General features: G+C 40.4%; 2 protein-coding genes across 7 annotated transcripts in view; both read right to left on the reverse strand.

The window, feature by feature from the left end:
- The window catches only part of scaf8 (SR-related CTD-associated factor 8), a 69,509-nt gene extending 62,633 nt beyond the window's left edge, over nucleotides 1-6,876 (reverse strand). For all 4 annotated transcript variants that reach the window (XM_087832725.1, XM_087832726.1, XM_087832727.1 and 1 more), the window contains exons 1-2: nucleotides 6,728-6,876; nucleotides 5,740-5,823 (exon numbers count right to left, since the gene is read on the reverse strand). In XM_087832725.1, the coding sequence (XP_087688851.1) occupies nucleotides 5,740-5,823; nucleotides 6,728-6,757 (114 nt within the window). In that variant the 5' untranslated portion in view covers nucleotides 6,758-6,876. The remainder of the gene's footprint in view (nucleotides 1-5,739; nucleotides 5,824-6,727) is intronic.
- Nucleotides 6,877-7,406: 530 nt separating this feature from the next.
- The window catches only part of LOC102797762 (connector enhancer of kinase suppressor of ras 3-like), a 45,562-nt gene continuing 38,470 nt past the window's right edge, over nucleotides 7,407-14,498 (reverse strand). For all 3 annotated transcript variants that reach the window (XM_087832881.1, XM_087832879.1, XM_087832880.1), the window contains 10 exons: nucleotides 13,961-14,014; nucleotides 13,534-13,573; nucleotides 12,902-13,071; nucleotides 11,779-11,852; nucleotides 11,586-11,657; nucleotides 11,429-11,493; nucleotides 10,100-10,224; nucleotides 9,298-9,640; nucleotides 8,923-9,113; nucleotides 7,407-8,815 (listed from right to left, as the gene is read on the reverse strand). In XM_087832881.1, coding sequence (XP_087689007.1) covers nucleotides 8,615-8,815; nucleotides 8,923-9,113; nucleotides 9,298-9,640; nucleotides 10,100-10,224; nucleotides 11,429-11,493; nucleotides 11,586-11,657; nucleotides 11,779-11,852; nucleotides 12,902-13,071; nucleotides 13,534-13,573; nucleotides 13,961-14,014 — 1,335 coding nt within the window. In that variant the 3' untranslated portion in view covers nucleotides 7,407-8,614. The remainder of the gene's footprint in view (nucleotides 8,816-8,922; nucleotides 9,114-9,297; nucleotides 9,641-10,099; nucleotides 10,225-11,428; nucleotides 11,494-11,585; nucleotides 11,658-11,778; nucleotides 11,853-12,901; nucleotides 13,072-13,533; nucleotides 13,574-13,960; nucleotides 14,015-14,498) is intronic.

Below are 14,498 nucleotides of genomic sequence, written 5' to 3' on the forward strand. Positions count from 1 at the left end.
TGAAAGAAACATAGTTTATGTTGCAAAAGAAAGCCACCACTTGCCTGTGGGCCACACAGACGCTTGGAATTAAAATAATCCACTGAGACCAACTCGTTTCACAATAATCTTCACAGGTAATTTTAGGTCTTAACGGATTCTGTGCAGACGGGGATCAGTATCACTTATTGCATGGTTTAAAGGGGAATGTTTCAGAGATTTTTTTGTGTTGAAAGCTGTCCTTTTCCTGGAAGTACAGACAGACTGATACACACAAACAACACAAAGAAAAGAGCGAGACATCTACAGCTGCTGGTGGGCAATGCCAAGTGGGTCAACACGGGTAAAATATAGGCAACCTACAAGCGTACACAGACTGTGTAAGTGGAACCCGGCTGGTTCAAAACCATGTATTTCTCTCCTACTTGTTGTTGGTCACAGACGAAATGCAGAATGTGGCAAAAACGCAGCATTCGCTGGTTTGTAGCTGTGCACCTTACAGGCGTTAACGGTTTTACATTAATGCCACACTTTCATCAATTTTTAAAAAACTTGGCTGTGAAAATAATTGTCTGAACATGTGTGAGTCTGTCAGGCTGGTTCATGAGTTAAGGTAACTTTTCCTTTTTTAAAGTGCAGGACTGTCTCTTCTTATCAGAACTCAAGATACGCTGAAAGACAAACTAAAATCCTGTCTTTAATCATTCATCCAATTTCAGTATATGGAGAATAGTAACAATCCAGTAAGGTTAAGTGCTCTTCAGATGCAACCTTACTCTGAGGCTGTTCTGCCCATTAAACCAAATTAAAGATTCGATGCTGAGTCCACAGGAACAGTTTTCTGTGCTGGAAGTTTCTATTTTACAGTCCTTTGTGCAAAAACACTTAAAGTGCACTGGGTTGGAAGATGCTAAGTTTCTGTAGCACTGCTGTTCATTCCTCTTACAGATATCTACACTAAATAATAGCAGAGGGGAATGTAACTCTGGCAGTGACTAAAAAGAGCATTTCTAATCTGGCTATGAATGAAAATTACTTTTAGAATCTTCATTCATTTTGAATGGCAGCATAAAAACTGCTGCCTGTGGACATCAGTCTCTTAGAAAAGCATCTGAGATGTAATGTCAGATGCTTTGTTGCACCATCCCAGCAGGTCACATATGCATCGTTTTCCATTTATTATTTTTTGTTTATCACATACAAACGTATGTTGGCTGTTTTGAAATGATCAGCAACATTACAGAGAAACTTCTAAAATCATGTGGCGCCCTATCCTACGGATCAGCTCCAGCACTGAAGCACCATCATCAATCTAGTTTAAGCTCTCTAAGCTCTCCTCCATCTGAGCACGACTCAACAAGAAGCAACAGCCCCAAGCTTTCATTCAAATCACCATCTGAAATATGTAGATTTAACTGAATTTCTCAGTTATTTTACACGGTATCATGAAAAAGGCAAACTTCCTGCATGTACAAAAGACAGAAATTACGACTGCTTTGCCAAAACATGGATTTACAGTTTTTAAACCTCAAGCTTCAATGAAATAAATATAAGATTCTAATAAAAACTTAGTCTTGACATGCAAATCTGAGTATTGCTGGAGATAAAAGCACTAAACGTGTATATTTAATGTTAAAGGACTCATGCAGTTAACTGTATACTCAACATTTAATAAGTCACTGATGGCATCTTAAACCCAAAGCTAACGAATTTCCGCTCCAGCTCCATCCAACATGAAGCAACACAGAAGACTGACTTTAATTAACTGCACCAAACACAAATATCTTCAAATAACTCACGAAGAAAATCAACAAGACTGCAACTTCAATATGAAAAACAAGAGTTCAAAGCCAGCATCGACCAACGCAAGACAACCAGAACAGCAAAAGCTGTGCATCTCTGGGTGTGTGGGAACAAATTCAGTTAAATGATTTTAGTCTTCTTCCATCTTCCTTGTGAAACAACCCATACTCCTACCTAAGCTGGTTAGGGATTCTCTTATCTCTTTGTAACTCTCTCCACCCCATCCTCCTGCTTCACTTTCAGTGCTTTGGGGGAGCTGGGAGAGCTGCTGAGGGAAGGGGAAACGGGTGTTATTCACAGGTAACACAAGGCATAGAAACACCACAAGAAGAGCAGTTCCTTTAGAGTGCAAACAGGACAAAGAAATATATCATGAGAGGACTTTTGTTAAAGGCTGGTGTCCTGAACTCAAAGTGTCAGGCCCAGAATTCAAATGACTAAAAAATAACTCATTTTGTAAAGAAGAAAACTGTGTTTTGGTCCTTGAGTATTTCATAATAAGAACAACTTTAAACAATGAAGTCTAAAGAGAATTTGTTAGTGACTAATGATCAGCGATGCAAAACACCCCCCGAATTATAGGCACAGTGTGCAGGATACCAGCCAAGCATGCAAATTATAAAAAGCACCGTTCTGGGAAAACACTTTTTGCCCACTTTGAAAAGTAAAAATGACCTTCACCTTTTATAAATCATCTATATATAAAATTAAGTAATAAAAATAAAATAAAAAACAGCAGCATTTCTTTGGGTTTCAACTGATTACTTTTTACTACTAAGATTTCTCCAGATGTAGAGTCTCACTTTCTGCTGGGGTTTTTAACACACACAGATTTTGCTGTGTATTGGCTACATGCCATGTGTTAATGATACACTGACAGACCTGTAAACAGGAACCAACATGCAAAACTACTAAAATATAACAGTCCACCTGCAACATGAGGACGCACAGTTCCTGCTGAGTAAGCAGAGTGAGACTTTTATTGCTATTTGTTCATTTTGTGACGTTAGAACTAGTTACAAATTCAGCTAAACTAAAAATATTCAAGTGAAATACAAGTACAAGAGTTTAAAGCATTTAACAGCACGCAAGAACAGAAATGGCGCCAACTGCTTTCAACACTATAACAGCTAACAACAATACAGCTACGCATGCGTCTGCACTTTATTGTCATTGTTGTCAAAATCAGAAAAAACTACAAAATAAAAGCGGAGGTCGGAACTCACTGTAGGATTTTATTTTTCCTCCATCAAAGTCATTCTAGGACGTTGTCCATAGATTCAAAATCAGACAGCAGTAAGATATATTTAAAAAGCTAATTTGGTTGCATCCCGCAATGTAACTCACTAATTCCATGACAACAGTCTGTTTCCCACACATGGAAAAGTATTCAAGCTCAGTCTCAGTGGGCAGAAACGCCTCCCAAAACAAATTCACTGCCATGTATCCTTTAATTTAGCCAGATTAATAACCAGCTCTATTTTTATCACATTTAATTTCAGCCTAATTATAGCACTCGGCTCTTGTTATTATGAGATGTGAATATTGCAAACAAAATTAAAAAAACAAGTAGTGCAGCTTTTACACGTGTACCACTGAACATAATTAGGTCAGAATAACAACTGGTTGCGTATCATTTTTAATCAGAGGATTTGCAGTTATGGTGTTACATCATAGGAAAATAATGATCAAAAACCAAACTAATACGGCAGATGATGTGAAGCTGTATTCTTCACCTTATTTGATGCTCACGCAACAAACTGCTGACTGAAGATTGTTCTGTTTGTTGTAATTGTGTAAAATACACAACAGACTCCAATAGGACTGGCTTATACTGGGATCAGTCTACATCTGTTACAGTGGTCAGATTAGGCATTTGTAGAGCCGTGACCGAGTGATGCATCAGACCACAGATCAATCAAAGCCAGCAGAAGGGATGAATTTGCCCCAGAAAATTTAGCACAATCAGTAAAATCTGGAGATTATATGACACAACCAGGGTATACTAAAGCCAATGAGAAAGTTCACAGGTTCACAGTCAGGTCCTGCTCTCCTCATTCATCATGTCTGGTTTTAAACCCCTAAGATAACAAAGGCTAAAACGCTCATTTTAAATGATGTCACAGTGGCAAGCTGCCGTAGTCTGAATGTGGCTTAATGCGCTGTTGGCACCTAACACATTCACCTTAATGTTTTATGTCTAACATCTGTTTTATTTAGAATTATAACCGATTTACTCAAGGCATCCCATCTATATTTTCCAGACCACAAGAAGTGCTAAAGCCGCTGTGCACTGCTGTTGGCTGCTGATGTGTTAATATACGTAAAAACTAATCAAATGCAGCCTTTTAACAGCTTTGTATTCACAGTAACGTGTGTAGAATTTCCAATGTATAAAAGAAATCTGTTATCAGTTTGTGAATTCAGCCATGATTTACAATAACAGCAATAAAACAGTTATCGCATATGTTAAAATAACTTTGATGAGTTACAAAGCAGACTTATATAAATAAAAATAATGACTGCTGGATTTAACTTTAATTCCCGAGTTTCTGGCGCTGTGCACGCTGGCTCACTGCTTACTGCACAGGAATGAAGCTACTGTTATACTTGTTACTAACATTTTTGCCTTTTACACAATTAAAAGTCAGTTTTATTAAAAAAACTAAACGAAGAGACTTATAAATACAGATGGTGAAAAATGTATCTTCAAGCTTGAAAACGTTATTTACTAACAGCCTAGCACATAAATGAACTTTGCGCAGTAACAGACGTTGATATGCAGACATTAACTGAAGCAGGCAAAAAAACCTCAGTGTGATGTGATACACGACCTGTTAACTCAACATCCCTGGGTTCAGTTACTTTTCATACACTCAAAATGTTAACTGGTACTTTACCATGTTCGACGCATAACAAACAAATGTCTGATTAGAAACATACTATAAGAAAACTACATAAATTGATAAAAACCTATAGATTTGATTGGTGTTCGACTTTGCTGAAACTCCCTGTTAAACTGGGATGTTTGGCTAGCGAGGTACTTCAGTCTCACTGCGCCCCTCTAATCATCATATTTCCCACACATATGAAGTCATTTCTATTGCATGAAAAAAAAAAATCAATAAAAAAAATTGCTTATTGCCTGAAGGCTGATGAGAAACCATAAAAGGTAGCAGAAGGGCAACACCTCATATATTTTTTAATTCTTAGGTAATTCAGCTTTCCTGGGATTTTATTAAACTGTTCTATTATTAAAAGTTATGCAAACACCACGCAGTTTTACAGCAGAGCAGATGAGTTGCACACACTGCTGATGAGTTTATATAACCCTACATTCCTTTGTAGTTTATCCAGTAAACAGCATAAGATTTTTTTTAAAAAAGCAGCTTCTTTTGGCTGCTCCCTTATTCACACGTGGTCATTACAGCATATTTGATTTGGTATATTTTTACTCCACATGCTGTTCCTACGCACAAATGTATGTTTCCCTTTGTCTAGAATTGGAGGTCTTACGTGTGTTAAGCCAAAGGGAATACAACCACCTGCACTGCCATTGTAGTAAAAGTCAACATTTATATTTTCATCTTTATTCCTTTAAATACCAATAACCACATATTGTTTTGGATGCTTCAATTTGCATTAAGACACAGTTTTGCATCATTTAAAGACCAAACCAGAATGTGACTGAAGAAATTTTGGTCCCACATTTTCTTTACCATCTTCATACCGGATAACATTAACATACCACAACTTTAGTGTGCTGTGACCTAAATTGAGATTTAAAATTACTTGAGGTCTATTCTACTGTAGGAGCAACTCAACAAAACTAGAATAATGTTGGTTGCTAGACCATGCATATGTTTGTATTTATTGGGAGCCAAGGAACAGTTCTCTTTAATAATCATGTCTTTATTCCTCTATTACCTGCCTCATCCTATAACACTGCATACTTACTTTTATAGCCTTTATTCCAGACTTGGTGATCTGAGTCATCTTGGCCTTGGAGATGGGGGGCTTGTACTCATTCAATGAGTACAGCTGAAATATGAAAGGAAAAAGACAGAACAGCTTGTTTAAATACTGAAGCGATCCTATAAGAACCGTAAACTGCCACCCAATAGCTTTCTAAATGAGTACACCCATTTATCAACTACAAAGCTTTATTAACAATTTAAAGAACCTTGGCTTTCGCTATCATGGGGCTCAGAGAGACACCAAGTTCACAATAAAGCGACGTCGGGGGCTTGCCTCTGACTCAGGTATTTGCGTTAGTATCGTCATTAAAACAAACACTCGCAATTCGATTGTGGTGGACAGCGGATTGATTTTTTACTAGGATTAAATGCAGGTGTTATTTACAATGATCATCATGCTAAAGCAAAGACTTTGTGTTATGTAGACAAATGACGGCTGCGGTCTCCGCTTGGAGGCTTCAGATAGCTAAGGCTAAACTTAACAGTGTGGATATGCGCTGCTACTTCACATTGTTTAGGTTGCATACACCGGGAAGCTAACTGTAATTTGGAAAGTACTGATTCACAATCATTTGTTGTTTCTTTCCAAGGTGAATGAGCGATGCTCTGTCCATGTTCACATCAGATAGTTAGCTCAAGCGGTTTTGCTAATTTGGAGCTAGCTAGCGAGCTAGCTATTTAGCGCTACTAGCAGCCGTTGGGTAATATTTGTTCACAGAATTTAATCCTGATTCGGGCTGTACTAACAAATTCACTCTCTTCTTGCATGATGTGTGGCCAGTTTATACGAAGTACACACTCACTGACTTTACGTTACCGCTGCACTGCTGTGCAGAAACAGCGGCCTTGCCAAACACTACCCTCTTCTTTACTAAGATGCTAACGTTAGCCGACTAGCTACCGCGACTGTGAATTAGACAACATATCCTCAATATACTCAAATTTTTTAGCGAGAATCTCTTACAAACCTCATTGTTAAAGGCTTTGACCGCCTCCATAGTGTTGTATTTCGACTGGCAGACCACAGTAAATATTTACAAACGTCTCCTCGATAACCGGTTAGAGGCGTGCATGCCCGACGCTTGCTGAGATGGAGGAGACTGCCAATATGGCGCATAACCTCAGCGGGGAATGTGGAGACAAACCGGCGACTCCTAGCGTCAACGAGTCGTATCAGACGGTGTATAATGAGACCTGATATGATATGTGGTAACGGTGGCACTGACAGAAAGACAGGAGGCTGAACTGGAGGTGTTAAGATTTTCATTGTGACTGACCACAGTGGAGAAGATTCGGTTAGTGCATCAGGGGGACAGGTTGGGCGGTTTGGAGACAAAGTTGGGGATGCAAGGCTGAAATGGTTTCGACCGATGATGCTTTGAAGAGGAGAGAAAGTGGTCAAGTTGGACAAAGGATGCCGAGGATGGAGCTGCCAGGCAGGAGAAGAGGAAGACCACAGAAAAAATATGTGGATGAAGCAGGACATGTTTAGTATGACAGAATGCTGCAGATAGGGTGAGATGGAGGTAGATGATTAGCTGTGACACGACCCTTAAAAAGAGCACCTGAAGCAGTATAAAACCTCTGAAACCCATGGGTATCAGTGATGACACTCACTCCAGGAATCATACAAAGAGGCTGGGAAAGTTCACTTTTCTGACTTTATTTCCCTGTATACAAACAAACACTTTCATTCCAGAATTAAGAACAAACATCACACATCCCTTCACAATTATTTACATTTTTTTAACTTATACAACAGATGAAACATAAGGGGGAAAATGCCTCTGTATTCTGGCAGGTCCTGTCATATATTAAAATCCTGTTCGGCCTGAGGAGTCCAAACCTACTGTGCAGTCACATAATGTCTGAATTTATTTATAACCATCCACTTATCTAACTTGTACCAGGTCTTTCAGACTTGTTTGTATGATTCCAGGAGAGTTTTCCTGAGAGTTATCCTTAATACTGCTAAATCCCCACTTTACTTCAATATACTGTATGCACAGATGTTATCAGTTATAAAGTCTGTCACATTTTAGACACGATTTTGTCTCATACTGTCAATGTTCATGGGCAGAAATGACAAAAATAATCAGTGTAGCTGAAATAATTTAAAAAGTTTGTTTTGGTTTAGAAGATTAAAAAAAATCTTCTACAAAAAACGAGGCGATCGCTACATTTCAGCAGTAAATTACATTACAGTCACATGAATTTGACACTTTTGAGTATTAAAAAAAGAAGAAATTCTGATTTGAGACCAACATTTATTCTGTTAGTGCAGGCCCTAGTGTTCAGTCAGCAAAGTCTTCCTAATAAGCATGAATATAGTATTTCTAGGGCGACGACATACACGCATTATTGAAAAAGCTTCTGTAACACATGTGTAACAGGCACTGGAGGTGCATGGCACCAATAACTGACTGTGAATAGTTTAAAAACAACACAATTCACTACAGATAAATTCAAAGTGTTTCCATGCAGAGAACAACGGAGACATTATTTCCATGCACTCCACCGTTCCAAATATACAGTTTATGCATAGGTTCATCAAATTATAAAAACAAACAGCTGTAAAAATCACTAAACCTACAAATTAAACAATAAAAATAATACTACGACACATTTCACATTTTAATGTGTGCTGCTTATCATACACCGTCTCCACGTGGAACTAAAAACAACAGTTCATTCATCCAGCTACTAGTTGAAAAGAACTTGAAACAGAGTTCTCAAGTGAATAACCAACAGCAGTGTGTGTGTGTGTGTGTGTGTGTAAGTGTAAGTGTGTGTATTTGATGCATGTGACTGTGAGGTCCTCAGAGTCCGAACACCATAAAAGTCATGAAGAGTCTTTATAAACTGGTCTCTACCACAGGAGCGGCTATGACCGACGCTTCAGCCTTTGCGGCCTCTGACGCCACCTGCTGGATGTGTGTGACACAGATCTCCTGCACCAAAGGTCCGTTGGCCTCCTTCCACTCTCTGAACTTGTCTGAGGTAAGCTCCGGGTCAGACAGGATCTGTTCGATTGCCTGCAGGTCCGCTTCTTTTGCCTGTGCAAAAAAGTGAAAAACTGAATATGCATAAATTATTTAACTGTATTTTTTTGCTATTCGCAAACTAAAAAACTAAAAACTAAAAAGGGAGGTGAGAAATGTACCTTTAATGTGCTGTTGAGTGTCCTGATAAGGTGCAGCTTGTCATTGACAGCCTGGTTTTTGCAGCGTCTTACGAAGGAGGTCCTAAATTCCTTTTTTGTTGATGGTTTACGTTCTCCTATCGGCGACAGACTGGCCTCCTTCAGATGAATATACAGCTTCTCCATCTCATCGGAGCCGTTCTCATGATTGCCTGCAACAAGACAACACACTTCATCATCATCCTACATGCAGTGGTTGCTAAATTAAGAATATTAACAGTCGTATATTCTGTTGATCACTGATGCTAATCAAAGTTCTGAGAAACAGGAAACGTGCTCTGCTTCTCAGAGCTGGAAGTGGGCCACGAGAAAAAAACGCATATATTAAATATTCACCTTTATTTTGCGTCCTTAAAACTCCCCTCTGATCTTCCCCCTCAGCTGAAGGCGTTTCCTTATTAGATTCAGTGTCCGAGGAGTCCTGGGTGGTCACGTTCTCCAGCCTCGTTTCCTCTGCCGTCTCCTTTGGTGGAGGCTGATGCGAGTGGACCTGGGCTGAGCACACCACTGCTGTTTCCCCAGCAGAAGGAGCTGCCTGCGAGACGAGGTCCAACCAGGACTGTCTCTGCTTGGTGAGCGAAGAGGCGGAGCTCTGAGATGTCATCGTACTGACAGGTGAGGAGAGCGAACCGTTAGCTTCGCTGGGGACTGCAGAGGAGTAAGGGGGAGGGAGGGTACCCTGAAATACAAATACATTTAAGTTAAGAGTTTTTTCTATTAATTAATCCCATTTGGTTCCACTTGGTTTTATTTACTTGTAATAAAACATGTCGTGTCCCTTAAAGACACAGCTGCCTTTGCAAAAGTTGTGACCGTGTGTTTAATCTAAACAGAATGGAAATCTTGGCTGAACATTAACAATTAAACTACAGTTATATGCTCATTTTGAATTCGACTGCATTCAGGCTGTTTATTACCGTGACCTCACTTAGTACAGAGTCATTCTAATGTTCTCAAAGTAGCATTGCTGAAATAAACAAGCATCCAGCTGATGTTAGCATATGTTTCTCCAGAACCTGTACAGGTTTGCCGATGCCTTCACAGATGTGCATCAAATTCAAAATGATCTTATATTAAATGAAAAGATAAATGTTGGCTCTTATGGATGGATGTGCGTCCAGCCAGAACCGTTACTGACCTGATGTGTGCTACCAGGCGGACCGGAGGCATTCGAGGAGTCCCGCAGCGTCTGTTCAGAGTACGGTGGAGGGGGTATCTCTGTGGTTTCAGCTTCTTCGTGATCGCTGGCTTCACTATAACACTCTGAACATGAAACATGGAGACACACAAGAAACAAAAACTTCAAACATGTAACCAACTGTGGGGCTGTAAACCCACACTTACCCCAAGTGGGCGTGCCCACCTAGATCCTGCTGCAGTTGTGCCCTTTGGGGACCTTACATGGGTTTTCTGTGGGTAAGCCCACGTGGGGCTTACAGGAGTTTTGCTCTTTTTGGGGCCCCGAGAGGGAACTTTGTGGGCAACCAACAGTTGTCTTATAGGGACCCCGAACAGCAAAACTGCAGCAGGATCTAGTTTGTGCTTGCCTTGCCCACACAGCTCCACATTTAGACACTGTGGGCCCACACGGGCATGTTTGCTGACACATTATTTATGATAAGGAAGCATCAAAAAAGAAAATATGACTATTGTGAAGAAGAGACAACCATAGAACATGTTTTATTACACTGTCAGAAATATGAGGCTGAGAGAAAGTGGCTGGTTCAAAACCTCAGTAACGGAAGCTAAACTGGGGTTACTGCAAAAGAAGTCAATGAGTGGAAGCTATAACAGGCCATATTTGGTTTAATAAGACAGACTAACACGTTTGATAGGATTTTAGTGTTTTATTTTTCTCCTCTGAGAGCACGTGGATCCACAGTGTAGTACGGTTTATCTGATCTAAGGATCAAGTGGAAGATTGCTGGTTTGAGAGTGAGAGATATAGATCCCCTGAGGGTTGTGCCATCTGCTGTAAAGATCAGCCAAATTAACTACGTGGTGATCTCTCGTGAACTGGGACTGAGCATGAACATCCTTGTCCACACTCCTTACCAATTGGTGGTGGTAATGTACCATGGAGCAGATGTGGGCAGCCCACTGTGGGCTCTGGTACTGGCATGAAATGTGAGGCATGTCTGGGTACTGCAGTATGGGGCCTGGGCGGGGTCTCAGAGGGCAACTAACATTCAGAATGAGGGCGTACTGTGGGTATACTGTAGAGCCCACAACGAGCCCCACTGTGGGGCCCAGGTGTGCCATACATTTCATATTGGTCTGCCCATAGTAACCCCACACGGGGCTGAAGTGGGCGTGTTTGCTTGGAAAGTACTGAAGAGCTACATGACAATTAAAAACAAAAGATTCTGTTGCTGATTAAAAACTTAAATAGTAAATTTCTTAAACTAAAACCCAAAAAAGTGAGATGTTGGAACGACAGAGGCGGGGAACTGAAACAGGTGCTCACCGGCTGAAGCGTTTACTTCTGTTTGTTCATACTGAATGGAGGCCAGCCCAAGCTTATTCACCCACCTGAAACAAAGAGATGATCCAACTTAATTGCAATTCTGATAAAATATTATAATGCACATAAAATGTATACATTTCCAGTTTACACGACTCACAAGTTCATGTCCTCGTAGCTCTCGGCAGCAAAATAAAACATCATAACTTGCGGGTGACAAGCTTTGAATGCACTGAAGAGGGAAAGACAGACGAACAGCAGTTTAGTGTTTCGAGGGTAAAAAAAAAAGTCAGTTTTACTGTTATAATAACTGATTTCATAGATCACACCCAGCACTGTTTGTGAGGACTCACTATTTCTTCTTGCACTCGATGGCTCTGTCGATCATGAAGTTTGTGAGGTCGATGTAGCCTTCAGCTTTCTCTGCCTGCAACGCACAGATTGAACAACAGCGAGTATTAGAACAACTTTCAAACCACTTCCCCACACGGACGAGCGCGTCTGAGTTGCAACAGGCAACTTCTTTAACTTCCTCGTACTGAGTGGTGACGTGCAGCAGGTCGGACTGAAGTTATCGTGCCAGTAAGTCAAACAGATGTAGATTACACATATATGTAGCGGCGGGCTATTAGTGACACGGTCACATTCAGGAAGCGCCGTGTCACCAGCGCTCGCTGGTTCCTGCAGTGACAGGCTGGCGAGGAGACAGCTGTGGAGGAAACCAGTATGACTAACCTGCCTAGCGCATATCTGTGACTCACCCGGTGTTAATTCTGTGGTCTGTTACTTAAGCTGTAATAAAATGTAGTCATGTTTCATCTTTAGCATGAGACAAAAAAGCATAAAAGCAAATAAAAACACATGAAGCCACATCAATCACCGGATTACATGTTCAGTCATTGTGATACACGATGCCACCATCCTGCTGCTGTAAATAGTGATTACAGCACTTAATCCGCAGCTGATAAGTTCTCAAGAACTACCCCGATTATTTTTAACTATTTTTTCATGATAAAAAAAAAGGATCATCGAACAGTTTTAAGATTCTTTTAAGGCGTTTTTTTGATGACTTGGGTGCAACACTGTTGCACTTTGTAACTTTGTAACAAAATAAAGAAGATATGCAAGATACTCTTTAAAAAGGGCAACACAGATAACATGACACACAAAATATTCCAAAGAGTGGTGGAAAACCAAAAGAAAGAGGTACAACTTTAATAGCTTCCTTATGTTTTCCTCTCTTTTGATATAATTCTCATCATTACATCATATCTTATAATCTTGCAAGATAAATTGAAGAAGTTGAAAAGCATGCAACTGATATAGAGGAGCAGACTTATCTGTGTTAAATATTTTTCTTATCGGGGATTGTGCAATTGTACGCTCGCTGTGTGCAATCTCTGAATAGCAACCAGCTATTAAATGCTCAAGTCTAAAACCCACATTAGTCTTCTAGTCAGAGGGTGTTTTACTCACCAGCTGGTTGGTATACCAGTAGAGAGCAGTCTTCTTCAGCACAAACCAGTACTTCTTCCATTTCATACCCAGAAAGCCTTTGCTTTCTTTCTTCCTGTACAGCCAGCCCTGGTGGTCTGGCTGGCCGAGCTCTTTGACCGAGATCCGTCTTCTGCTCATCGTACCATTGCCTTAACCAGACAACGGCGCATTTAGTCACAGCATCAGAGGAAGCAGAACGTTACAGATTTAAACATCCAAACACAAACAACCAAAACGTTTCCATTTCAGTCGAAAGAGCTCCCGGAGTTTGGTTGATAACCAAATGGACCTCTAAAACTAAGAAGCGCGTGAAGCATCCTGGAAGAGTCACATCAAAAGTGCAAAAGTGCTATTCTACCTTCATCCTACCTGTTAACGATATGAGTCAGTCAGCAAAAACAGTATATATACAAGTTAGTTAGCGTCTCAGAAGAACCCAAAGGCACGGCTACACAGAGCCAAGAAATAAAAGAAGTGAAGTGAAAGTAACTGAACTCGTCTAAAATCCCTCTGCACACACCAAGCGCACCGCTGCTTCGCATCCACCCACTACGCTTTCAAATTGCAGCTGTAGGCTGAGATAAGTGACAAGGTGATAAGGCAGGACTCACCTCCTCGGCTCTTCTTCTTGGATTTGTGTCGGAGGGAGACCTTTGAGGAGTGCAGAGGAGGGTTTGGGGGAGGTCAAAAAGAAAAAGGCAAGGGGGTGAGCAGCAGTTTCAGACCACACAACTGAGAAGAAGAGGCTGTCTGAAACATCCTGTTTTCACACTGAGTGTCACGTGCATCTTCTCTGTCTTTCTACATGCTGTTTAACACCATTAGCATCTGTGACTTGTTTCTTATTGCTCTCCTTTTATTTGTAACTCTCTTTGCTCCCCAGTGAGTCAAACAAAACATCCACCTGGTGGTGTCTAAACTCTGGGTGTATACTGCTTACATTCAAATGAGTTACTGATAAATAGGGAAGCAGAAGTTTCTAATTCATTAAAGAGAGAGCGAGTAAATGTTAGAAAAAGACAAAAAAGAGCTACTTACAGGGTTGTAGTCATCGGCAGCCATTGAAGGAGTCACAGATATGGGGAAGGCAGCCTGTTGAAAGAAACACCTTATTCAAAGATGTGTAGGTTGAAAAAAAACAGAAATGAACAGAAAAGGAGAAAAAAATTTCTTCAGTGTGACAAAAGGATGTGGCGTCACGGGTACAGCAAAGACGATGTTTCCCAATCAGCTTTTTTTCTCTTTCTTATTGTTGTTTTGTTTTTCAGAGGACGGAAAAAACTGAATCGAACATGCTGAGAAACAGCAGAAGTTCTGTGGAAGCAGAAGCTCAGAGAAAGGTTAAAAACGTAAAACGTTAACGCTCATGATCAACACTGAGTCACAGCACAAGTGTCACAATGATCAGTGTCAGCAGATTTGTTTAATATGTGACACACACAGAAAGTTGACTCACAGCAAAACGAAAAGGACTCTTCTGCAAAACGACATCGTGCAAAAATCTATTTTTTCCCAAACAAAGAATCAGAAAGATTTTTCTCACTTTGCAGTTCAAGCTCATAAATGGACAGTAACG

This window comes from Neolamprologus brichardi, chromosome 19 (assembly GCF_056152115.1).
Source record: "Neolamprologus brichardi isolate AB-2024 chromosome 19, ASM5615211v1, whole genome shotgun sequence".
In the NCBI taxonomy this organism is placed as follows: domain Eukaryota; kingdom Metazoa; phylum Chordata; class Actinopteri; order Cichliformes; family Cichlidae; genus Neolamprologus; species Neolamprologus brichardi.